Raw genomic sequence first — 27749 nt, 5'->3', positions numbered from 1 at the left:
ACAGATCCATTCTAATAATTAATGACGATGAAGAAATCCACCCAATATTTTCCTCCTCCAACCAGCATCTCTGAAAAATACATCAATTAACAAGGTAGTCAAAATTGTAACAATTTATGCATTTCAAAGAACTTTATGCTTATAATTTATTCAGAGATACTTATGACGTTTTTAGAGGGTAGTTTAAAAGAACATCTTTATGGACGATTGAAGGAGGTAAAGAGGCTTTAAAGTTTGGAAAGGAATTACCGGGGTAAGCTGAAGCATAGGTTGCTAATGGTGGACGAATGCAACGGTTGAAGAAGCTGAAACTAAGTGGTTTGCAGGAATAGAAGACACATTTGAAACTATGGAAATTGCTTTATAATGTTTTAATACTTCAAGGTAGAACTATTTTCATAAGCTTTTGAATACTTTTTAAGGACAAAGAAGTATTACGTTTTTTTAAGTTGTTTGTACCTCTTAATAAATTGAGAAGGCTCAGATTTGATTGCAGAGATTGCATTCAGTCATGATAAATGTACACCTGTGTCAACAAATAGGTTTAAATTGTAAATTAGGGAATAGTTCAAGGTAGTTGTGCAGTTGTAATTCTGCTTGTAGCATTACGTAGATACTTGAGTAATGCTGATAACCACAGGTGTGTGACAAATGCTCAAAAGGAAATTGCTGCTGTTATTGTTTATATTCAAGCTTTTGAGCTGGTGCATGATTATCAAGAGGTAAGTAAATTCATGGCAAAGGGTGTTCATTTCCATTTAATGTAGTTTCAGGTTTGTTTTGGTAACATGTGAATTGTTAGATCCTGTGACAAATTAGTATATTTTGCCAAATTATACCTTCCTGAATTTTCGATAGCATGCATTCCTTAGAATTATTGGAAAATGAACATTAGCACTGAATACATTTCTTCCAAAAAATTAAAATAAGGCACATGACATCTAAATGTTCAATAATTAGATTTTTTTCCTACAAGAGACATTTTTAGTGACTTCTCTACTCTAAACAGTCCTGGCATAGCTGCCCTTGAGAAGCATGGGTACCGACCACCGCAAGATGTACAGTTCATTCACACCTTCCTCCCCCTTGCTGCTCCCCATCCTTCTTCCATGCTGATCACCATTGCCCTCCTCCCATTCTTTCTCTATTATGAAGTGCTCTGAGAATCTGTTTTTTGTGCATATCAACCCCAGCTTCTGGGAGAGCCTGCAGATGACTCAACGTAATGGATTGAATCTCAAACATGCTTCCTGAATCTCCCTCCCTTTGTCTCTCTATCACTTTGTAAAATTGCTTCATTTTCTAAGGTACTGGAAAACAAAACCTATAATTAATGTCTTAACATAACATTGCCATCTATTCCCTGATATACAGGTATGCTTTCTAAACAAAACCATAAATTTCACCTCAATAGATTTTAAAACTTTGTCCAATGCTTTTAATATTATTTGATATCATTTGATGGTAGAAATGAGGAAAAAAATGTCTGTACACTTATAGGTAAACGCGAGGCAGGCAATGATAAAATATCTGTGTGAGTGGAGATTGTTTGAAGATGAATAAAAGCTGATCATACTAACTGGCACATGAACGCGCAAAGGGTCAATTGTTGTGCAGAAACAATTAAGAACACTCGAGGTGGATCTATACACATAAGCTGTGACCCCCCCGCCACGTCATTTAAAATGGGAATAGACAGCAGATTGGGCCACACAGAGAGCCTAGCAATTAATATTCGGTGTTAAAGGCCTTTGTTTAGGTGTTTGTTTTGATTGTTAGGATTTCCATTTACTTAATAAAAAACAATTATGGGAACTTGGACAAAAGCTGCACAGTTTCCTGGTAAAATAGTAGCTATTGGATGTCATGCATTTTTATAAAATTAACATTGGAAGAGCTTCTTAAGGGCCTGTCCCCCTCAGGAGATCTAAACAGCAACCTCTGGTGACCTTGCCAGCCACCCAAAGTTTCCATGAGGTCACAGGAGGTTTTCGTCACTCTCCCTAATGGTCGAAAGTGGTTTTAGTGGCTTCATCTAGGTTGCTGCTATTTTTTTCATCATGATTAAAACCGGCCTCGACTAAAAATAGGTTGCCGTTTTAAAAATCGATAAATTTTTAGTCGCAGGTCTAGTCGAAGCCGGTTTCATGGTCGAGGAAGGTTTTCAACATGTGCGTGGGAGGTGGTAGGAGGTTGCAGGTCACCTCGACCTTGATTTTTTTTTTTTTTTGGGTGGCGGGGAAGGTCACCAGAGGTTGCTGTTTAGGCTTCCTAAATGGGACAGGCCCTTTAATCTCCATTTCATGAGACCTTGGTACTGTACTATTGAAATGTTTCAATGAAATGTATATATACATCACATACCAGATTTAAGATATGTAATTCTTGTTTTCAAATACTGATTCTCAGAAATTCTAATGCACTCTAGTTTCATTGCACTCATTGTGTTAGAAAGATCGTTTACGGAATTTGTTACCTTTTATTTGGCAAAATACATTAATTAGACAAAAAAATATTGGTTGTGACAATTGATAAAAAAAACAGTATAGTGCATTTCCTAAAAACATGAGAAATTAAATCAAGGATGCCAAATACATTAAAAAATAATATACAATTTATTGTTTCCTTAGTTGGTCAACATAAAAAATCATAAGGAATGTTACCCTTTTTCAACTTCCAGAATGTAAATCATCCAGTCATTACATTATTATATTCTATTTATCTCATGAGTTCAGCAGCAGAGTGAATGGTTGGATGCAGTGATATCTGACATCCAGCTCGTCTCAGGCTTCAGCATTCTACCTGGAATTGCTAGTTGTCAGAACAGTTCACTTGGCCTAGTACAGGAGAGAGTTATGGTTGTGACCGAAGGTAGACAGGTGAGAGTTTACTGCCAGCTGTTAGGTTTTGTGGTAGAGAGCATCCCTATTATCCATTTCATTGAGATCAGTTGAGGTTTATTTGTTTTAATTCTTAGCAATCAATTAAATGTTGCACGTTGTTTAAAAATATCATCTTTTTGATACATCAAACCCAAGTAGCTTGGCATTGCATTCTATATATTTTTTCTCATTCATTATATTGTTTACAGTGTACTCTGTTGTGCTGCTGCAAGTAAGAATTTCATTGTTTTATCTGGGACATATGACAATAAAACATTCTTGACTCGTGACTTGACCCTTGAATAGATTATTTCATTATCTAATCATGGCCAGATCACAGCACTGTTTGTGTGGTTGAAAACCTCAAATCATTTCCAGCCGTGCTAAACTTCTATAATTTTCTATTAATAAGACTATACAACAGAAGGAAATGTCATATTGTTGCGTCTTTTATGTGGGTTTTGAAGCAGGAGTGTGCTTTTTGATTTTGCCTATTCAGGTCCTTCATTTATTTAGGAAATACTATAATTTAAATGGATATGATAAACTGACATGTAATTTTACATGCAAGTGTACATCATTCTGTGTTGCTCTTACTGTATGAGAAATGCAACAGTCAAACATATAAGACATTTTAATTTTGTATTTTTCAGAATACAATAGAAGAAACTGATTTTGAAGATGTAGAACTGTATGTTTCTTCCCAGGAACAAAGATTTAGACTGTTTACGTCATTGGAATATGATGGGCAACTTTTCATGACCCCACAGGACTTTATTGAATCTGTCACAACAGATGAACCAAGAAGTAAGTATGATTGTGCTGTTAAATTGATTTCATACATGCATTTTTTGAAATGGAAAAGAACCAGCCACTTTGCTGTAGGATGTAGGATAGATTTTAGAGAAATGTGAATATAATGAAACATTGCTAAAGGTGACATAATTTACCCCAAGGCATATCGACTGGGGGAGGAGAATAGGGTCTAGGGTTGAAGATTTGTTGCAGGGTTTAGAAAAATGATAAAATGAAAATTAAAGGAGTTCTAAAGTGTTTCTAGTGAACTTTAATTTTTATTTCTAGCTGGATCCTGTTTTTGGAGAAGAAAGTGTAGGATAAAGTAGGATAAATTACTGTAAAGTAGGATGTAGGATACATTTTAATGCAAGAGCAGCTGCTTAAAATGGTCAGATCTATCTTTAAACATAGATCTATCCACCAGAAAAATCAAAAGGTAAAAAATATCCATCCAAAACATTCAGCTGACTTCAGTGATTTGAAGAGAGATCATACGGGTTGAGTGAAAACATTGTCTAAGAATGCAGTGAATGAGCAATGTCGGGCCCTGAAGGTAAGTTTACTTTGGATATGAATAAGCAGTTTCCCTGTGAGGAGAAATTAAGAGGCATCCAAAGCTGGTACAGGTGCACAATCTTTTATCTGACAGCCTTGGGACCAGACACTTTTCGTAATTTGGAATTAGTCGGTCTTCGGAATGGAATTTTTTTAGCGTAGATTTTAATGGCTGGGTAGAGTGCCCGGCTCATATCCGCAAGGTCGCGAGTTTGCGCCTTGATCCTGGCAGTTCCTCGGTGGCGAGTTTGAGTCTTCAATGTAGTTTTTTCTTGCAGAATAAATGTCTGTATGAAATGCAGCGTGTTGAATGAATTCCTGAATTTGTAAATGTGACCGCAGCATTGAATCACCTCCCGCACTCATGTCACCCTAGCGGGGCTACATGCCCTAAGGCGGCCTAAGGCGACATTTTCACACTCTTATATCCGTGTGCAGCAGAGGCGCCAAACGTGAGCTTTGGTGTGCAGACGACATCCCGGAAAAAATGTCTGGTTTCTTCGAGGTAGGCGATATACCCCCCCGCGCAATATACCCTCCACTTCACTTTTATGAAGGTGATTTAGTTCCCCTTTCTTCCAGGACCGACCCGAGGTTCCGCTGTCACCTCTGCGGGCCACCCTCGGTGAACGCTCACTCAACTTTGTCTTGGGATTCCTACTGTCCCACGCAATGTACCCTCACCTTCTCTTTTATGAATGGGGATTTAGTTCCCCTTTCGTCGAGGACCGACCGGAGGTTCCGCTGTCACCTCTGCGGGCCGCCCTCGGTGAACGTCCTGTCTCCCTGTCCCTGGGATAGCAGGGGGCGATCAAACAGCACAATACCCCCCTCCCCCTCCCCCCCACCCCCAACTCCAGAGGAATCCGCTCCCCGATGGGCCGCTACGGCGACAAGTGGCAGTTCGCCCACAGCCCGAGCTGCGCGACCCCAAGAACAAGACGCACCTTGCGCACCATCAGTTTCTGCCCCTCTGGAGTTGGAGCGGGGCTAGGCTGGAGTTGCTGATCTGGGATCTCCGTGCTTGCAGTGGGCCTAGGGGTCGGTGTCCCGATAAGGGGGCACAGCTCGGGCTGTGGGCGAACTGCCACTTGTCGCCGTAGCGGCCCATCGGGGAGCGGCTCCTGGTGGTCCCGATGTCTCCTGCTAATTTGCAGTTTTCCTCTGGAGTTGGAACGGGGCTGGGCTGCTGCTGGCTGTGGGTCTCTGGGATCTCCGTGCTTGCAGTGGGCCTGGGGGTCGGTGTCCCGTTGGTCCTGACGTCTCCGGTGACTGGCATTGCCGACGTGAAGACAGTGCAAAGCCCCCACGCCGGTGCAATGGGCGGGGAGCTGGAGAGGGGAGGGAAGGGGTCACACACATGGCCGGGAAGCAGAGGGGTGTAGGTGGGGTGAAACTGAAGGGAGCGACAATCTGCTGCTCCCTGCCCGCTGAGTTAAAAAATTCCCACGCAAGACTCACGATACACTGTGTATCGCGTCTACCGTGGGAACTTTTTAACTCAGCGGGCAGACAGCAGCATATTGTCAATTATTAACCCTCCCGCGCAATATACCCTCACCTTCTCTTTTATGAATGGGAATTTAGTTCCCCTTTTCTTTGAGGACCGACCGGAGGTTCCGCTGTCACCTCTGCGGGCCGCCCTCCATGAACGTTTTCAAGGACCTTTTTTCAAGGACTGAAAAAATGTCCGCTATTCGGAGGTTTTCGTTATTTGGATCTTCGGATAAAAGGTTGTGCACCTGTACTCCCAGGATAATGAACAAATTCAAGGTTTAATTAAAATAAGAACAAATGTTTTAGAGCAAATATTAGGAATAGACACACAAGGAAAATCAACACATAAATAGAGAGTACAGGAGAAATTGGAAGAACATTACATGAAAGATAAAGGGTTTGGTAATATCAAAGGAAATATACATTATTTGTTAATTTGCAAATTTATGGTGAAAAGAATGGTGACTAAAAGTAAATCCTATGAACGTAGAAAGCAGGGTATGATCTTTATCAAGGAACTGTGGAATAGCTTGGTTGGGTCTTTCAGAGTATTGAGGCTTATGACACCAGATATTGCCTATGTTACATCCTCAGGTGGTCAGCAGTGCTATCCATGAGATTACAACTTTGGCTTTTCAATAACACAGAATTTGGTTAAATTTACTTCCCCATATTGAACCAAATTCTCACCTTGGTGAGGATTAGGATTTCCAGCCACTTCTAACTCCAAATTATTGCATTTGTGCATGGACTTTCATGTAGAATTTATTCTAATTCCAAATAACTTGTTTACACATGTCAACTATCACCACTTCTTGTGATCGGTAACTTTATGGAAGCTCAATCAAGGTAACTGTTTGCTTGTCAAAGTTACCGTCTACACTCTACAGTATAGACCTGCTGTGTGGAAGATAGAAAGTTTAGTTTAGTTTATTGTCAGGTGTACCGAGGTACAGCAAAAAGCATTTGTTGTGTGCTATCCAGTCAACAGAAGGACAATACATGATTACAATCGAACCATATACAGTGTATAGATATGTGATAAGGGAATAATATTTAGTGCAAGATAAAGCCAGCAAAGTCCAATCAAGGAAAGTCTGATGGTCACCAAAGAGGTAGATAATAGTTCAGCACTGCTCTCTGGTTGTGGTAGAATGATTATGTTGCCTAATAACAGCTGGGATGAAACTGTCCCTGAATCTGGAGGTGTGCGTCTTCACACTTCTATACCTCAGGTGTGGTCAGTTTACCGCCAAATGATTTGGTGTGTCACTGGATGAAAGTTTAAAGAAATTACATTGGAAGGGGAGGTTATGAAGAGTGGAAAATGTGGAATTAAATATAAATTAGCACTGCTGCCTCATAGTTCTCCCTGTGACCATGTGACTATCCGCACATCCCAAAGGCATGCTGGCAGGTTAATTGACTGCTGTAAATTGCAACCTAGTATGCATAATATGCATCAGTGACAGCAGATGCAAAAATTGTCTCTCTTACATAAGAGAGACAATTTTTGGGGCCAAATTTCATTCACATTACTAGTAAGTAGCAACCCTTTGGCACTGATTGAAAAGTTTGAACCAAGTAATTGCTGAAGATTCAGTTCTGAGGGTGCATTTGCCAACCCAGAGGTTTTTTTAAATACCCTTTGTTAAGAGGCCTCTTCCCATTGTTGCACACACCCTGTGTACAGAGAAATTGACTGCATGCTATTAGACATGGCTGTGCATGGCTGCTCAGCCAGCAGCTGTCTGTCTCTTCATCTTTTATTTTTTATTTTAGTTAGTTAAGTGTTTTGTTTGGAGGTCTAGACTTTTTTATGTGGGGGGGGGGGGAAGGGGGAAACTACCTTTCAGGGTCCCTACCTGGTTGGAGAGGCAGCTTTTCTCCGGGCTGCAGCTTCGACCCGTCCTCGCGGCCTACCAGCGGGCCTGGAGCGGCGTTTCCTGTCGGGGACCGCCCAGAACCTCGGCTTCGGCGGCGGCACAGCGCTGGAGCGCTATCGCGGAGCGGGCGGTGCCTTGCCCGGGTCACCGCGCTGGAGCTCCGGTGAGCTGAAGATTGCTGGGGAAAACATCGGGGAGCTGCGGGACTGTGGAGCAACCAGCTGCGGGCGGCGGCGCCGAACTTTACTCCGGCTTGGCTTCGGAAGCCACGGCCTCCAGTGCGGAAGTGGTCGTTCCAGGGTTCCCAGGCCGCTGGGAGGACTCTCCCGACGCCGGAGCAACATCACCCAGCGAGAACGGCCTGGAACATCAGGCCTCCGTAGAGGCAACTGTGGAGGCCTCAATGGGCCCGACTATGGATGAACTGGGGTTGGGGACTGGACTTTGTGCCTTCCCTCATGGTGGGAGCCATTGTGGGGGGATGTTCTTTGTGTTTAAGACTCTTATTGGTGTTATGTCTGTACTTTTTGTGTGCTGCAAAATGGCAAGAAGCATTTCACTTCACTACACCTGGGTATATGTGAATGTGACTAATAAAATACCTTTGACACTAATCTCGCTTTGTTTAGGTTTTTGCAAGATCCTAACTCTGAAGATATGATGCACATCTCATGAAATTTATGGCTTTATGTCCTGGTCATAATAAAACTCTAGATATGTACATAGCAAATCTAATTGTGTGAAGTACATTGATTAGAGGCAATTATAGTCAATGGGAGCATTGTTAGTTTATTATCTTGCTCCATAAAGAAAACAATACTTTAGGTATGGTACTAATTCTAATACTTGTGTAAACCTTTTTTTAATTTCAAGCTAATAAAATATCAATTTCAAATTTGTGATTGCCATTAAAATTAGTTGTAGTTTTAATTTTGTTTTTCACTGACTTCTGTCGCAAAGTGTAATTTTTTTGACCCACAGTGCCCTTCATAATGTTTGAGACAAAGACGCATCATTTATTTATTTGCCTCTGTACTCCACAATTTGAGATTTGTAATAGAAAAAAAATCACATGTGGTTAAAGTACCCATTGTCAGATTTTAATAAAGGCAATTTTTATACATTTTGGTTTCACCATGTAGAGATTACAGCAGTGTTCATACATAGTCCCATCTCCTCCCCCCCCTCCCCCCCCCCCCCCCCCCCCCCCTCCCATTTCAGTGAACCATAATGTTTGAGATACAGCAATGTCATGTTTTGCATTTTGTTGCATATCCTTTGCATGCAATGACTGCTTGAAGTCTGCAATTCATGGACATCACCAGTTGCAGGGTGTCTTCTCTGGTGATGCTCTGCCAGACCAGTATTGCAGCCATCTTTAACTTATGCTTGTTTTGGGGACTAGGCCCCTTCAGTTTTCTCCAGCATATAAAAGACATGCTCAATTGGGTTCAGATCGGGTGATTGACTTGGCCACTCAAGAATTGACCATTTTTTAGCTTTGAAAAACTCCTTTGTTGCTTTAGCAGTATGTTTGGGATCATTGTCTTGCTGTAGAAGGAACCGCCAGCCAATGAGTTTTCAGACATTTGTTTGAATGAGCAGATAGGATGTGATTGTACACTTCAGAATTCATTATGCTACTACCATCAGCAGTTGTATCATCAATGACGATGAGTGAGCCAGCACCAGCAGCCATACATGCCCAGGCCATAACGGGGGAAGAACTATCAATCAGCTGTAATTTCTACATGGTGAAACCAAAATGTATATAAATACCCGTTAATAAAATCTGACAATGTGCACTTTAACCACGTGTGATTTTTCTTTCTATTACAAATCTCAAATTGTGAAGTACAGAGGAAAATAAATAAATGATGGGTGTTTGTCCCAAACATTATGGAGGGCACTGTGGGTATATTTAAAAGTAACTCTTTTGACTGGATCAATTTGAATCCATTTAGATGCTGTGTTAAATAAATATCCGGACAGCTTTACGGTTTGAGATCTGTTCTTTTTTATTTCTGAATAGTCTGTTTTTAATGTATTTTGTGGTCGATGTGGATTTTATAAAGGGATTCTGTCAACGTTAATTCTGTCGTTTTTGTTCTAAACAGAATGAAATTTGAATTAAATAAAATGAAAAACATGTATAAATTTAGAGTTTAAATAGAATTATCAATGAATCTAAATTAGCTAAATTAAGATAATTATGAGTTTTATATGTTTAGAAATTGTAGTGCACCCAAAACAGCAAACTAATACAACATTCTGCATGGGCCCTTTTGCTGGTTTTTGACAGAAATATTCTGTTGCACACCAGATCATGCACACCTCACCTTTCAGAGGCCTTGCATTCTGGGTGGACCAACATTGCATACAGTTCACCTCAAAGTTAACTGTCCATTTCCCTCTATAGATGCTGCCTGACCAGTTGAATTCCTCCAGCAGCTCTTTTTGGTCCAGATTCCAACATCTAGAGTCTCTTGTGTTTTCATTTGATTTCTCTCACCTTTGTATCACAGTGACTGTTCTGTGCCCTGGTTCAACTGGCTCCTACAACATCCTCAATTCCTCCTTCTCCACCTCATCTGCTCCCAAGATGTGGCTTTCCATTCTAGGACATCCGAGATGTCCATCTTTAGTAAATGTGGACTGCTCCTTAACCGATTGGTTCACTCAACCCACCCCACTGAAACCACACCTGTCCCAGATACATTTTCCAACAACTGCAGGAGATGTAACACCTGTTCCTTTTTCTCCTCCCATGCCTCATCTGGGGACCCCAGCAATCTTTCTAAGTGAAACGGGTTCACATGCACGTCTTCTAACCTCATCTACTGCAGTTGATGTCCCCAATGTGGCCTTCTGTAGATCAGCGAGACCAATGCAGACTCGGCAACCGTTTCATCGAACACTTGGGCTTGGTCCTCCAAGGCCTGCTGGATCTCCTGACTGCTAACAATTTTAACTCCTATTCCCATTCTAACTTGTCTGCCTTGGTTCTCCTTCATTGCCAGAGTGAGTCTGTGGGTATTATGGAGGAACAGCACCTCGTATTCTGCTTGGGTAGTTTACAACCCAACAGTATGAAATTTTAATTCTCCAATTTTAGGAAATACAGGTGCACAACCTTTTATCCTGTGTTCCGGAAACCGAAAAACTCCGAAAACCGGCCATTTTTTTCCAGGATGTCGTCTGCACACCAAAGCTCGCGTTTGGCGCCAAACTAAACCCGAAACGACCCACGGTCAACCCAGGTCTGTACTACTGTAGCGGCTGCCTCCTCCCCGGAGACCGGGGAGACACTTAAACATCTGTAAATCATTGCTTAAATGTTAGTCAGTTAGTTTGGAGGACTTTTATGTGAAGGGGGGGAAGGGGGGGGGGGTTGAAGGGGTAAACTTTAATTCTTAGTCCCCTACCTGGTCGGAGAGGCGGGGAGCGGTCAATGCTTTACCGGGTCGCCGTGCAGTAAGCTCCGCCGCGCTGTGGTCGCCAACTCCCAGCTGGGGCTGCGGGCGGCGCCGGTTGTAGCTCCGACCCCGGCAACTCTACCCCTGGCTGCGAGGCTCCGCAAATGTTGGGAGTCGGCGGCGTCGCAGCGCTGGGATACCAGCGGGAAGCGGGCAATGCCTTTCCGGGTCGCTGTGCGGTAAGCTCCAGGGCGCTGAGTCCGCCTTCTCCCAACGTTCGCGGAGCTGGGGGCTGCAAGCGGCGCTGGATTTGGAGCGCCTCGCAGCCAGGGGTCGAGTTGCCGGGGTCGGAGCTACAACCGGCACCGTCCGCGGCCGGACGGAGCCCCCAGCTCCGCGATGTTGGCAGTCGCCGACCAGGTAGGGGACTAAGAATTACAGTTTCCCCCCTCACCCACCCACCCCACCACCACCACATAAAATCCCTCCAAACTAACTGACTAACATTTATGCAATGATTCCCCAGTCTCTGGGGAGGAGGCAGTCGCTCCAGACTTTTCAAGCCGCCCGCGCTACCTACCTAATATACGCTAAAAATCTTCCATTCGGAAATCCGAAAATGTCCGAAATCCGACAAGTGTCTGGTCCCAAGGCTTTCGGATAAAAGGTTGTGCACCTGTACTTACAAATACCTCCCCATCTATTTCTCTCCCACACTCCCCCTTTAGCCCCACCCCTCTCCATGTCCCACCTGTTTCTCCCACACACCCCTCCCCTTCGATCCACATTCCCTTCTCTGGCTTCACAATTTGCAAGTCTCCAATCCCTCTATCTCAGTTATTTAATTTCTGGCCTATGTTACAACCATCTGCCTATCAAAAACCACCTTCGCCTGTGTCCACCAATCACCTTCCATGCTTTGCCCTGCGTCTATTTCTCCAATCTTTTGTTCCTCCCACCCCCTCCCCTACAATCAGTCTGAAGAACGGTCGTGATCCAAAACATCACCTTCTATATTTTCCAGAAATGCTGCTTGATCTACTGAGTTATTCCAGCACTTTGTCCTTTTTTGGAAACCAAGATCTGCAGTTCTTTGTTTCCACTAAATAATCCTTCCTTACTTGTTTTACTGCGATGTATACCAATTTGGATTTTCACAAAACAGACCAAATGCATGAGTTGAATTTTTGTGCAAAATTCTGCTTGTATCCTTATTTGAAGCTAGCTTCATTGACACATAATCTCTATGCCTGGTAATTGCGTGTTAGCTCCTCATCTACATTGACTTCAGGTAATCAGGTAGTGCTTCGATTTTTTAATTATTTTCGTTGTTTTCAAATCTCTCTGTGGCCTCGATCGACTCTCTGACTGTCTCATTTCATAGTAATAGAGAGGTACAACAGGGAAACCAGTCCTTGCACCACTGAGCGTGTCCTGCCCCCATTTATATTTATGGTTCGTTAATCCCTTTGCATTCTCCCTACATTCTCGTCCCTTCCACCAAATTTTACAGTGGCTAATTAACCTATCAACCCGCACATCTTTAGGATGTAATAGCAAATAGAACGAACGAAACACACAGCGAGAACATGCAAATTCCATGCAAACAACACCCGAGGTCAGGACTGAACATGGATTGAACTCCTATTGTCCACCCACTGTTGAAGATGTCAGCACCACCATCCGCCACCACCTTCCCCCCCCCCCCCCCCCCCCCCCCCCCCTATCCCAAATCCTGGTCATTGGTGTAGGTTTGATTGCAGATGTGACATTTTTTGCTGACCCAATTATTGTCGTTCTTTTACAGGGAACAATTTCATTTTTGTTATAGGATTTTCTAGACTTTTCAATGCGTATCTTTAACTGCTATCTCACTAATCAGTAAAAACAATCTATCACAATGTATGTTACAACTCAGTGTAATCACAATCATAAATTAGCACACTTTTTTTGTGCTCAAATGTAAATGTAAAAATTCTACTAATAGCCATTGATATTATTTTCCAATTTTAATGTGCGGATACTGGTATAATCCTTATAGTTAACACAAGTTAAGAAACAATACTTGTTTTGCAGGGTTGAAGCCTCGGAGATCACTCTCAAGGCAGGTGAGTGATCTTGAGACAATGGGACCAATCTTCACTTCTGGTTGAACCTGTAAACTGGCCATCAAACCAAGTTCTCGCACCATAACAAACAACCGTTACTTACTATGGCTATAAATGACTACCAAGTTTGTTTTTTCTCTAATACCTTTATCTACATAAAATATGACACTGCAGATTCCAAACACAAAAACAGTAGTAGATCTTGCATTTTGATCAACATTACAAAGAGCTTCAAGCGTCTTTTTACAGAAAATACAACTAATTTGTGTTTAGCTGCCTGTATGATGTATCAAACTAAAATAAAAGTAAGAGTAGAAATAAAAACCTGCAGATGTTGGTTAATACACAAAATGACAAAGTGCTGGAGTAACTTCAGTCTGAAGGAGGGTCTCAACTCGAAACGTCATCTATGTTCTCCAGAGATGCTGCCTGACCCGCTGAGTTACTCAAGCACTTTGTCTTTTTGTAAAATAAAAGTAAGTTTGTCAAAAGATAAGAAAGAACAAAGTAAATTCAAAGTATATTGAAGAATTTAAACTTTTTCAGTGCCTCTTCAGAAACTGCAATTTTACTGTATAATATTTTTATTGATTTAAAATTGGTTTAAAACTTGTAAATGGTGGAGATCATTGCATAGTCGCAGAAGTTAAATACAGAATATTTCATCATCTTGCTGACAATGTTAAATATTATGTTGTCTATAGGTTAGATGTAAAAAAAATTGGAAATAAATTCACCCCCAAGTAAGCAAAATATATGTTGATCGTGAAGGGGTGCTGACATGATAGGTGGGGAAGATGTTTCCTCTTATGGGAGAATCTAAAATTAGAGGTCGTTGTTTAAGAAAAGTTCAGCTCTGAAGACAGATACGGTGATTTTCTTTTTCTTTCAGAATGTCACGAGTCCTTGGAACTCTTCTTAAAAGGGAGGTGCAAACAGAGTTTTTCAATATTTTTTATGCCAGTCAGGTTGATTCCGAAAAAACAATGTGAAAGACTAATGAGGGTAGGCAAGAATGTTTAGTCAAAGTCAAAATCTGATTTGCTGTTATCTTATTAAATGGTTACTGTGATCTTTTTTGGAACATAAGGGGCTGAATGGTCTATACCTGCTCCAATTCAAATATTTGTATATTAATAAACTACTTAAATCCTCTATACAATACTAACAAGTGTGGTTGATATATTTTGGGAAGTCAAAGAGGCTTATGCAGGGCATATGCAATAAATAGCAGGGCATTAACAAATGTTGATAAACAGAGGGACTTCATGTCCTTACTTCCCTGAAAGAAGCAATGCAAGTGGATAAGGTGATGAATAAGATAAATGGCATGCTTGCCTTCATCGGTCATGGCTGGTTAACTGCACTTGGAGTATTGTGTGCAGATTTGGTTGTATCACCATAAGAAGAATATGGTTACATTGGAGAGAGTGCAGGGCGGGTTCACCAGAATGTTGCCTGGATCTGAGGATTTTAGTTACTGAGAAAGATTGGATAGGCCTGACTTGTTTTCCCTGGAGTGAAAGAGACTGAGCAGTGAGCTGATTGAGGTACATAAAATAATAAGAAGCATAAACAGGGCAGACTCTTTTCCCCATGATAAGGGGATTAAAACTAGTGGCATATGTCTAAGAAAAATAACTACAGAAATACCTTTTTGCAGTTGCTGAGAATAAATAACTTTAATAACTTTAAAAGGGGACATGACTTCAGAATTAAGGGACAGAAGTTTAGGGGTAATATGAGGGGGAACTTCTTTACGCAGAGAGTGGTGGCGGTGTGGAATGAGCTCCCAGTGGAAGTGGTGGAGGCAGGTTCATTGGTATCATTTAAAAATAAATTGGATAGGCATATGGATGAGAAGGGAATGGAGGGTTATGGTACGAGAGCAGGCAGGTGGGACTAAGGGGAAAAAAATTTGTTCGGCATGGACTTGTAGGGCCGAGATGGCCTGTTTCCGTGCTGTAATTGTTATATGGTTATATGGTTAAAAAAGGAGTTTCAAAGGGTATATGAGGGGAATTTGATTTTACACACAGAGAGTGGTCAATATCTGGATATTATTGCCAGGGAAGGTTGTGAAATCAGATACACACATTTAAGAGACACTACGCAGGCACAGAAAGGCAAGGCAGAGAAAGACATGAGGTTATGTAGGCAAATGGAAGTAGTGTAGCTAGGCAAAAATGTCACCATGGATATGGTGGGCAAAGGGGCTTCAATGACGCTACATGCACATACAACATTTAGTGTTGTCCAAGATTGATATTATCAAAATTACCACAGAAATTAAAGTTATTTATTCTCAGCAACTGCAAAAGGTATTTCTGTAGTTATTTTGCTATTAATGCAAAAGCTAGTGGATTGAATAATATATATATTTTTAAATTGTATAGGTTTTATGTGCGTATTTGGCCTTTGTTCATTTGTCCCAGTGCTTTAATCACCTTCAATTTCATTTTTCTATTCTCTCTTGGCTTGCCTCCCATTCATCAGCCATTGTAAACCTCGGCTCATTCTATGTTTAAGGTGGTGGTGTATAATTCTAATGGATGTGTATTAAATCCTGCTTGTTCCCATCTCTGTTACCCCCCACCAGCATTCCACAGCATTAAACACCTTCAATCTGGTTTTCCATTCCCCACTATTGATGACCTTGCATCCTAAACCTCAATTTTATAATCTCATAATTTAATTCCTATTTGTCATTCTCTTCCTCTACTTTTAAGACACTTCTTAAATCTGAAATTAAGAGATAAATGCTGGCAATGTTCAACAGGTCAGGCTGCATCTACAGATAAAGAAACAGTTAGCACTTCAGGTTGGTGTACCTGTCATCAGAACTCCTATAATCACAAAACCCAATTGTTCAATTGGGATCATACCATTGTTGTGTAGTAATGCAATTGGCATCCTTACAAAAATATTCTAGAAACTATTTGGGCATGTAAATAAATGATTATCTTAAAGACATTTTTGAAAAAGTTTCCTACTTCACAAAATATGTTATTTCCGAATGTAATTTGCAGGATTTAGAAAATATGCTGACAGAAACTCCGCCAGTATTGAAGGGCTCTTCAAGATTCTTTAGAACTTTGCGTGATAAAGGTCAGTAAAATTTACTTGATGAATTTTTATCGCTTTGTTATTCATTGTGAATTCATATCTGTGGTGACTTGTGACCATGGTAACAAGATTCACCATCAACCTAAGGTGCTTATGATCTAAAAAGCAAAAATTGCAGATACTGGAAATATGAATTAAAAATACAAATTGCTGCAACTACTGCTCTTGAAGAAGGGTCATTGATATAAATTATAAACTGATTTCTCTCTGCAAATACTGACTGGCTGAGTAGTTCTGGAATTTTATATTTTTATTTACATTTTATGTTCAACAATGGTAGATTTGCACTACTATTTGGGTAGCATGTCATCTATCGACACATCATAGGTCACCTGGAGAGAAACAACATCCTCAGTCATACTCAACATGGTTTCCGGGCTGGACGGTCATGTGAATCCCAGCTGATAACTACCATTCACCAAATCTTCAGCTCTGTGGAAGAAACCAAACAAGTGGACGCAGTGGTGCTAGATTTTGCAAAAGCTTTTGACACCGTTCCACATCAGAGGCTTCTTCACCATCTCAAATACTTTGGTGTAGAGGGTTCACTTCACTCCTGGATAACTAGCTTTTTAACTGACAGGGAGCAGTCGGTTGTAGTCCAGGGAACATCCTCATAGCCAGCCCATGTCGACTGGCGTACCACAGGGTACTGTGCCGGGACCACTGCTGTTTTTAGTCTACATTAACAATCTTCCTGATAACATCATATCTAAGGTCTGCCTCTTCACCGACGATCGTGTGGTTTATCGACCGATCAAGTCTCATGATGATTGCCTGATGCTTCAAAAAGATCTGCGCTCATTGGCGACATGGGATAAGAAATGGCAAATGATGTTCAAACCAGAAAAATGTTATGTTGTGTTTTACTAGGAAACCTAAACCAATCCATCATTACTATACACTCTCTGGACATCAGCTAGAGGCAGTTTCTAGTCATAAATACTTAGGAGTTACTTTGTCTGAAAACACGAAATGGAACAAGCATGTGGAAGGGGCAACATCCAAAGCCAGCGGTCATCGTCTTTCTACGTTGCAATTTGCAAAATGCACCCAAAGAAGTTAAGATCCAAGCATATAAAAGCCTTGTATGTCCACATGTTGAATATGGCTGCTCCGTGTGGGATCCTTTCACTCAAGGGAACATCAATAAGATCCAGACTCTGCAAAACAGAGCAGCAAGGTTCATATCTAACACTGACAAGTGGCAGAGCTCAGTCTCCAGCATGATAGAGGACCTTAAACTTCATCCACCTACTACTCGTCGCAAGTTCATCAGGCTGACAACATTCCACAAGATCGAGAATACCACTATTGATTTAAAGATGTAGGACACCATCCAGTTAACCCAAGCACCCATAGGCACATCAACCAGAAGCTACCAACCTGGAAATTATTTTATTCTGCACGGCACTTCATTAGCACTTTCCAATTCAATTTTATTCAATACAGCAAGGGATTGGAATACCCTACCAGCCAGCATCAGAGATCTCCAAAACATCAACACATACAAAGATGCACTCCAAAAGCATCCACATCTCGACTAGCACTTCCACCACCATCATAGTGCTGAGTGATGCTCTGCCTAGAGCTTTTCAGCCTACTACATCCAGATCCAGATCCAGCACAGGTCTTATTATAATTCCATTAAAGTTCACGGCATTTAAATTGAACTCTACTTATATTTTCAACACAAGACGAGGCGGCGCATCAATCGAGTTGCTGTCTTACAGCGCCAGAGACCCGGGTTCGATCCTGACTGGGTGCTGTCTATATGGAGTGTGTACATTCTTCCCGTGACGTGCATGGGTTTTCACCGAGATCTTCAGTTTCCTCCACACTCTAGACGCACAGATTTGCAGGTTAATTGGCTTGGTATAAATATAAATTGTCCCTAGTGTGTGTAGGATAGTGTTAATGTGCAGGGACTGCTGGTCGTTGCAGACTAAATGGGCCGAAGGACCTGTTTCTGCACTGTAGTTCTAATCTAAAAACTAAACCAAGAAGCAGTGATAGGAGCTAAGAGCGAAGATTTATTTTTAAAAGGAACGACTTGAATTGTGGGACATCGTTCTCTTACACTAGAGAAATTTAATATAGCTAGAATTCTTTACTTTCAGATTAAGAGTTAGGAGAAAATTAGTGTCATGTTTTTAGACAGCATTCCATCAAGCACAACATTAAACTGTAACCATTTTTTAGTTGCTCACAATCTTAATTTTGTCACACATCAAAATATGATAGCATTTGTACTGCACCACACTGCATGCTGTCCAATAAAATTGCACATTATTTTTTTTTTTAAGAATATAAAAATAGTACAGCACAGGAACAGGCCCATTGGCTCTCTCATGATGTCTGTCATGCATGATGCCATATTAAACTAATCCCCTCTGCTTACATATGATCCATCACCCTCCATTTAAAGCATATCCATGTGACTATCTAAAAGCTTGTTAAACACTTCTACCATATCTGAAATTTCCATCCCTAACTGCTGACTCTGCCTCTCATAATTTTTTTAAAACTTCAGTCAGTTCTCTCCTCAGCCTCTGATGACCTGGAGGAAACAATCCGAAGAAGGCAAGCATAACATACGCCACCTTTATCACAATCTTTTTGCATTACTACTTTCAAGTAGCTATGGATTCAGACCTCAAGACCCCCCCTGTATATCAATGCTCTTAAGGGTCCTTACATTAACTGTATACTTTCCCTTTATACTTGATCTCCCAAAGTGCAGCACCTCACACTTACTTGGATTAAACTCAATCTGTCATTTCCCCACCCTGTAACTGATCTATATCCAGCGGTAGCCATTGACAGCCTTCTTTGCTGCCTGCGACTCTACCAATTTTTGTGCCACCAGCAAACCAACCCATCAACATTTTTTCCTCTTGTCATTTATACGTATCACAAACAACCGGTCCTTGCACAGACAACTGCAGAACATCATTAGTCGCAGATCTCCCACTAGAATAATACCCTTCCACCACTATTCTCTGTCTTCTATGGGGGAAACCAGTTCTGATTCTAACCTACCAAATCACTGTGGATCCCATGCTTCTTGATCTTCTCTATTAGACTACCATGAGGGAGCTTGCCAAATGCCTTCCTAAAGTCCATGTAGGCAGCATCCACTGCCATATTCATATACAATCATTTTATTACCTCTTCAAAAAGCTCAATCAAATTCGTAAGACATGACCTGCCGTGGAGAAAGCCATGCTGATTGTCCCTAATTAACCAATTCACTTACAAAAGCGAGTAAACTCTATAAGAATCCTCTCCAAGAGTTTCCCTACCACTTACATTATGTTAGGCTCACTAGCCAACAATTTCCTGGATTTATTCCTATTTTCCTTTTTAAACAAAGGGACAATAATGTCTACTCTCCAGGCCTCTGGGACCTCGCCTGTGATTAGAGAGGATATAAAGAACTTTGTCAAGCCCCTAGCAATCTCCTTTATTGTCTCTCTCTTCAGATGTATCCACCTTAATAGCCGATCAAATAAAAGTTATTTTGTACATTTGTTTCCTTAGGTCAAGAGTGTTTCATTGTCATATGTCCCAGATAGAACAATACTTACTTACAGCAGCACAACAGAAAATGTAAACAAAGTACACTGTAAACAATATAATAAACGAGCGGGGAAAAAAGGTATTACTGCAGTGGTGTTAGTTGCCTTCATGAATCTGTGTAGTTAGTGGTAAAACCAGTTATGTAGGGAATTCCAGAATTCTTACTCTGTGCCAATGAAGGAACATTGTACATTTCCACAATGGCAAAACATGTGACTTAAATATGGTACAGTTCTCATGGATGTGCTCTTTATCAGATCTGTAGAAATTTAGAGATGTTGCATAAACATAGAAAATAGGTGCAGGAGTAGGCCATTCGGCCCTTCGAGCCTGCACCGCCATTCAATATGATCATGGCTGATCATCCAATTCAGTATCCTGTACCTGCCTTCCCTCCATACCCCTGATCCCTTTAGCCACAAGGGCCACATCTAACTCCCTCTTCAATATAGCCAATGAACTAGCCTCAACTACCTTCTGTGGCAAAGAATTCCACAGATTCACCACTGTGTGCAAAAAAGTTTTTCTCATCTCGGTCCTAAAAGACTTCCCCTTATCCTTAAACTGTGACCCCTTGTTCTGGACTTCCCCAACATCGGGAACAATCTTCCTGCATCTAGCCTGTCCAACCACTTAAGAATGTTGTAAGTTTCTATAAGATCACCCCTCAATCTTCTATAAGACCCCCCCCCCCCCCCCCCCCTCATGGAAGCAGGTCCTTTGGCCCAACAAGTCGACGCTGTGCATTGATCACCTGATTACGTTAGTTCTATATAATCACACTTTTGTATTCACTCCCTACATTCTAGGGACAATTTACAGTGGCCAATTAACCTACAAATGCACATGTGTTTGGGATGTGGGAGGAAACTGAAGCACCCGGTGGAAATCCATGTGGTCACAGGATGAATGTGCAAACTCCATCAGACAGCATCAGAGGTCGGGTTCGAATCCGGTTCTCTGGCACAGTAAGGCAGCAGCTCTACCATTTGTGCCACTATGGCACTATTTGGGAGGTACTATCAAAGATGCCTTGGTGTACACCGAAGAGACAGTGTGTCAGTGATGGTGATTTTCTGTCATTCAAGTAAACACTAATCCAGAGCATTACAGCCACAATGCTTTTAAGATCCATATCCTGTAGTAACCAGTGTGCTTAGTTATGTATTTATAAAGTATTAATTGTGTTCAATGTAATTAAATCTTGGTATACCTGATGGAAATCTTATTGAGATCATGAAATTTACCTCATGATCTCAAAATCCCCTCATCTGAAAATTTGATTTATTATTTCCTGAGTTTTTTTACTAAAAGTGTTCACCAATCTGACATTTTTTTAAAACCTAACGTGCTGAAGCGAGGTTGATGACGACACAATGCCTCTGCTCCTCGCGGCAAGCTGTGCAAATTTTTCAACGCGCAGCCCCACTGTTTTCCATGAGCTGCGAGTTACATGGCCCAGCCCCCTCCCCCCCCCCCTCAAGCTCTCTCTCTGCCCCCCCCCCCCTCTCTCTCTGCCCCCCACACTCAATTTCTACCCCCTCCTTCTCCCTCTCCACCCTCCTCCCCCTCCCCTCTCCACCCGCTCCCTTCTCTAGCCGCGCCAGCGCAGTTGGGGGTTATGAGTGAGTGGATAGGGCGGGGGATGGGGTAAAAGGAGCAAATTAATTATATTAATATAATCAAGGGGGGGGGGGTTAATGTGTGTGACGTCGAAGGCCTCCCCCCCCCCCCCCCCCCCCCCCGGCAACCGCGCATTGGGGGGACGGGACCCAACGGGTCCCCCATGGTCTAGTTAGTTGTAAAATTTGGGCAAGATAAACGTGAAACAAATTGCCTACATATGAAGAAAAAGTAATTAACTATAAAATAACTTTAATTATTATCAAAAGCCATACCATTGCTTGAGACTTGTAACTAAATGATCAAAACAATTTCTATTGGAAAAATAGCTTAACCGACTGAAAATGCGATAATAATTTTTGAGAGGATTAAGATGTGTTTTATCAACTTTTATGCAGTTAAATTATATTTTAAAGTAGCATAACATGTTTTACATTGTTTTAAACTTAATGCTAATACTTACCCCCCCCAAAAGAATTTTGTAATTTGAAAATTTAAAACATTTGGAAATGTTCATATTTTAAGTTTCTTCGAAAATTTGGTAAAATAAACAACTCCGAAACAAGTGTGTTGTAATTTGTGGAACATTACCCATCAAAGTAATTGGAAAAAATGCTAAAATGACTTTGACTTTTCATACCTTTGTTGGTAGGAGTTTATACGATTTTAAAAACCTTAAATGTCCAAAATCTTGTTCATTGTTGATGGATAAAGCTGCCATTAGAGCTTTGAAGAATTAATTCCTACACAGTGAATACCTGTGATGTAGGTAGTTTTCCACGCTCGGACCAAATAACTATGTTGGAACTGAAACTGAGCACCAGAACTAGGTTGAAACCTGTTAATCCTGGTGTTGAGTTTCAAACCAAAGCAAAGTCACTCACAAAGGTATTATGTTGGCTGTCAAACAAACCTCATCTTTAGATGCCTTGTGAAGGCACTCGAGAATGCCTAAGTCTGTTTGAGGTCCCTCACTAGCAAGACAATTTTATGCTCTTAATTCTATTCACAATGATCAGTATTAACTGTTAGAGTAGCATTGAGTTACAATGTATGTAAGAAAGCTTTTTATGAGGTGTTGCTGTGGAATTTTTCTGTTAACATCTATTTAAACTTCTGGCTTGTCAGTGTCAATTATTTGGACAAGAATTTGATGGCAATCACAAAGAAACACACCAATACTTTGTAATTCAGTAGGCATTAAGTATTTTCATTATATAAACATTGATTTATAACTGGAAGAACAAAGAAAAGATAGAAGATGGACACAAAAAGCTGGAGTAATTCAGCGGGACAGGCAGCATCTCTGGAGAGAAGGAATAGGTGATGTTTCGGGTTGAGACCCTTCCTCAGACTGGTTAGGGATAAGGGAAACGAGAAATATATATGGTGATGTGAAGAGATGAACAATGAATAAAAGATATGCAAAATAGTTGCGATGATAAAGGAAACTGGCCATTGTTAACTGTTTTTATGGTGAAAATTAGTAGCTAATATGACTTGGGTGGGGGAGGAATAGAGAGCGAGGGAATGCTGGGGCTACCGGGAAGGACACTCTTGCCATAGAGGGCGTACAGAGTACAGAGAAAGTTCACCAGGCTGATTCCTGGGATGTCAGGACTTTCATATGAAGAAAGACTGGATAGACTCGGTTTGTACTCGCTAGAATTTAGAAGATTGAGGGGGGATCTTATAGAAACTTACAAAATTCTTAAAGGGTTGGACAGGCTAGATGCAGGAAGATTGTTCCCGATGTTGGGGAAGTCCAGAACAAGGGGGTCACAGTTTAAGGATAAGGGGGAAATCTTTTAGGACCGAGATGAGGAAAACATTTTTCACACAAGAGTGGTGAATCTCTGGAATTCTCTGCCACAGAAGGTAGTTGAGGTCAGTTCATTGGCTATATTTAAGAGGGAGTTAGATGTGGCCCTTGTGGCTAAGGGATCAGGGGGTATGGAGAGAAGGCAGGAACAGGATACTGAGTTGAATGATCAGCCATGATCATATTGAATGGCGGTGCAGGCTCGAAGGGCCGAATGGCCTACTCCTGCATCTATTTTCTATGTTTCTACTTGGTGAGAAAAATCAATATTCATAACACTGGGCTGTAAACTGCCCAAGCAAAATAGATGCTGGAGGAGACCTAGGACAGAAAGGTTTGCGCATGAATGGGAAGGAGAGTTAAAGTGTCCAGCAACCGGGAGTTCGGGTAGGTTCAGGCGGGCTGAGCGAAGGCAAAGAAAAGATGGAGGTGGGGTTGCATGAGTAGAGGGCATAAGAATGGCTCTTCCAATGAGGTTGATGTTGCTAGCAGATTTACAAAGGTAGCTTGTAGTATAGGATAGCATTTTATTAATTGAATGCTGCATGCACCAAACATGGTGAGAACCAAACTTGTGGTTCCAGCATTTGGCTTCAATAAATTAGTCAATATATTTAGTTGTAATCCATAATATTAGTTAATCAAAGATAGGGTTTAGTGATTCTTGTGGATATAAAAGGAAATGGCTGACTGCATGTATCCAAAAACACTTCTTTTGTGCATTGTTTCTACTTGTACATAGTATTAGAAAGTGGATAATTTCAAGCTATCAATTATTGTCTCAACAGTGAAGATTCTCAGAGGGATCAAATACCGAGAGATGAATTTATAATCTTATTCTTTGAAAGAAACTCCTTATATAAATGTACCATAATTATAACACACCAGACTTTGAAGGTGCTGCAGCATAAACATTAACAAAAGGGTATGAATGCAGTCAAAATCTTACCTAGAAAGGAACACTTTATGATTTATTGTTTTATGCTGTAGTTCAAATAATGTACATTTGTTGTTTAAATTTTGTTCTTCGTGTCCAAAAATAGGTAAAATATGTTTCATTTCAAATTCTGTCCCATCCGTTTAATAAATTATTCTCTTGTTTGGGGGAATGAATCGGATCAGCTTTTATGGAAAATAAATTAAAATGGATGTGAGGATGTATCCTACGGACAGATTTTCTTTAATAGTTCTGAATGAAATATAAATATTCCACTGTGTTAGTAACTTTGTTAATGGCAACACCACCATTCATTGTGATCATGGCTGATCATCCACAATCAGTACCCGTTCCTGCCTTCTCCCCATATCCCCTGACTCCGCTATCGTTAAGAGCCCTATCTAGCTCTCTCTTGAAAGTATCCAGAGAACCGGCCTCCACCGCCTTCTGAGGCAGAGAATTCCACGGACTCACAACTCTGAGTGAAAAAGTGTTTCCTCATCTCCGTTCTAAATGGCTTGCCCTTTATTCTTAAACTGTAGCCCCTGGTTCTGGACTCCCCAACATCGGGAACATGTTTCCTGCCTCTAGCGTGTCCAAACCCTTAATAATCTTACATGTTTCAATAAGATAACCTCTCATCCTTCTAAATTCCAGAGTATACAGGCCCAGCCGCTCCATTCTCTCAGCATATGACAGTCCCGCCATCCCGGGAATTACCCTTGTGAACCTACGCTGCACTCCCTCAATAGCAAAATGTCCCCCAAATTTGGAGACCAAAACTGCTCACAATACTCCAGGTGTGGTCTCACTAGGGCCCTGTACAACTGCAGGAGAACCTCTTTGCTCCAATACTCAACTCCTCGTGTTATGAAGGCCAACATGCCATTCGCTTTCTTCACTGCCTGCTGGACCTGCATGCTTACTTTCATCGACTAATGAACAAGGAACCCCAGATCCCATTATACTTTCCCTTTTCCCAACTTTAGATAATAATCTGCCTTCCCGTTTTTGCTACCAAAGTGGATAACCTCACATTTATCCACATTAAACTGCATCTGCCCCCTCACCCAACCTGTCCAAGTCACTCTGCATTCTCATAGTATCCTCCTTACAGTTCACACAGCTTTGTGCCATTGGCAAATTTGCTAATGTTACTGAATCGTTTATCTAAATCATTGATGTATATTGTAAATAGCTGCGGTCCCAGCACCGAGCCTTGCGGTACCCCAATAGTCACTGGCTGCCATTCTGAAAGGGACCCATTAATCCCTACTCTGTTTCCTGTCTGCCAACTAATCTGTCAGCACTCGACACCCAATACCATGTGCCCTAATTTTGCCCACTAATCTCCTATGTGTGATCTTATCAAATACTTTCTGAAAGTCTAGGTACACTGCATCCACTGGCTCTCCCTTGTCCATTTTCCTAGTTACATCCTCAAAACATTCCAGAAGATTAGTCAAGCATGATTTCCCCTTCGTAAATTCATGCTGACTCGGACAGATCCGGTGACTGCTATCCAAATGTGCCGCTATTTCATCTTTTATAATTGACTCCAGCATCTTCCCCACCACCGATGCCAGGCTAACTGGTCTATAATTCCCTGGTTTCCTGGAACTGCAGAACTAGCACCTTTCTTAAAAAGTGGGATAACATTAGCTACCCTCCAATCCACAGGAACTGACCCTGAATCTATGCAACATTGAAAATGATCACAAATGCGTCCACGATTTCTCGAGCCACTTCCTTAAGTACCCTGGGATGCAGACAATCAGGCTCTGGGGATTTATCAGCCTTCCGTCCCATCAGTCTACCCAACACCATCTCCTGCCTAATGTGGATTTCCTTCATTTCCTCCGTCACCCCAGATCCTCTGGCCGCTAGTACATCAGGAAGATTGTTTGTGTCCTCCTTATTGAAGACGGATCCAAAGTACCTGTTCAACTCATCTGCCATTTCCTTGTTCCCCATAATAAATTCACCCGTTTCAGTCTTAATGGGTCCATAAAACAGTTTTAACAAGTTAACAGGTTGCAAGTGGACTAGGTTGAGATTTAAAAAGGTAGATTTATTTTTCTTTTGAATGTTAATGGCACCATTACTGACTATGAATCTTTAATCCAGATGCATTTAATTATTTAAAATTAAATTCCCCGGTTCAAATTCATGAATCCATATGTACATATGGCTGCACCTCATATTCCGCCTGGGCAGCTTGCGTCCTGATGGCATGAACGTTGAATTCTCCCAATTTTGCTAGCCCTAGCTGTCTCCTCCCCTTCCTTAACCTTCGAGCTGTCTCCTCCCACCCACCCCCCCCCCCCCCCCCCCCCTCGGGCTCGGGCTCCTCCTCCCTTTTTCCTTCCTTCCCCCCCCCTTCCCCCCCCCCCCCACCCCCCATCCACCCCCCATCAGTCTGAAGAAGGGTTTCGGCCCGAAACATCGCCTATTTCCTTCGCTCCATAGATGCTGCTGCACCCACTGAGTTTCTCCAGCAATTTTGTGTACCTTCGATCTTCTAGCATCTGCAGTTCCTTCTTGAATACCATAGAACAGTACAGCACAGGAATAGACCCTCTGCCCCACGATGTCTATGTTGAGCATGATACTACATTAACATTAATCCCGTTTCCTGCAGGTGATTCATCTCCTGCCACTCCCTGCATGTTCAGGTGCCTACCTAAAAGCTTCCTTAACGCCACTATCATATCTGCTTACACATCTGGGTAAGAATTCAGGCCACCTAAGTCCTGCATCATAAGAATTCAGGTCACTATGTCCTGTGTGCACATCTTCCAATAGGACAATCTTTTAGAAAATTTACAAATGATACGAGGAGTGAACAGAATCTTAAATAGTACTAGACCAAGTGGGACCCGTTGGGTCCCGTCCCCTGAACGCAGGGTTGTGGGGGGGCGACCTGCGACTCACACACACACACACACACACACACACACACACACACACACACACACACACACACACACCACACCCCCCCCCCCCCACATACACAGTAACCACCCCCCATGATATATTAATATTATTCATTCACTCCTTTTACCCCATCCCCCGCCCTATCCACTCATGCATACCCTAACTCGCAGGCACGGCAAGAGAGGGAGAGGTAGGGGGGCAAAGAGAGGGAGGGCAGAGAGAGAGAGCAGAGAGAGAGAGAGGGAGGGCAGAGAGAGAGGACCCGACCCGAGGACCCGACAGCTCGGTCCCGTCCCTCAATGAGGGCAGAGAGGAGGATGACGTGGACTCGGCGAGCGGGGTGGGCCTGACTTGCTCGTTCTTTCTGCATCTTTTGGAGCGGGGGCAGGCTGAGTCTTGAATAAGGGAGTGGGGTGACGTCACTCGCAGTGCGAGGAAGAAGGACATGCAGACCCATTGTGACGTCATCAGCGAAAGACAGTCGTTTTTAAATTCAAAGTTTTGTTAGATTTTTGAACATTTTCAGTAATAACTCGAGAAATAAGGCATGAGATTTTCAGATAAGGGGATTTCGGACTCC

At 41.9% G+C, this 27749-nt stretch overlaps 1 protein-coding gene and 1 long non-coding RNA gene across 4 annotated transcripts in view; one reads left to right on the top strand and one right to left on the bottom strand.

Moving 5' to 3' along the window:
• The window catches only part of micu3a (mitochondrial calcium uptake family, member 3a), a 124586-nt gene that overhangs the window by 23278 nt on the left and 73559 nt on the right, over window positions 1-27749 (top strand). For all 3 annotated transcript variants that reach the window (XM_055635510.1, XM_055635525.1, XM_055635518.1), the window contains exons 2-4: window positions 3536-3689; window positions 13111-13142; window positions 16172-16250. In XM_055635510.1, coding sequence (XP_055491485.1) covers window positions 3536-3689; window positions 13111-13142; window positions 16172-16250 — 265 coding nt within the window. The remainder of the gene's footprint in view (window positions 1-3535; window positions 3690-13110; window positions 13143-16171; window positions 16251-27749) is intronic.
• Window positions 357-22973, bottom strand: LOC129697205 (uncharacterized). Its single transcript, XR_008723469.1, has 2 exons — window positions 22114-22973; window positions 357-526 (listed from the first exon to the last, which is right to left on the bottom strand). It is a non-coding gene; the product is annotated as an uncharacterized LOC129697205 (long non-coding RNA).

This window comes from Leucoraja erinacea, chromosome 1 (assembly GCF_028641065.1).
Source record: "Leucoraja erinacea ecotype New England chromosome 1, Leri_hhj_1, whole genome shotgun sequence".
NCBI lineage: Eukaryota > Metazoa > Chordata > Chondrichthyes > Rajiformes > Rajidae > Leucoraja > Leucoraja erinaceus.
The sequence above is the reverse complement of the archived record's forward strand: the minus strand, read 5'-3'. Positions and strand labels throughout refer to the sequence as shown.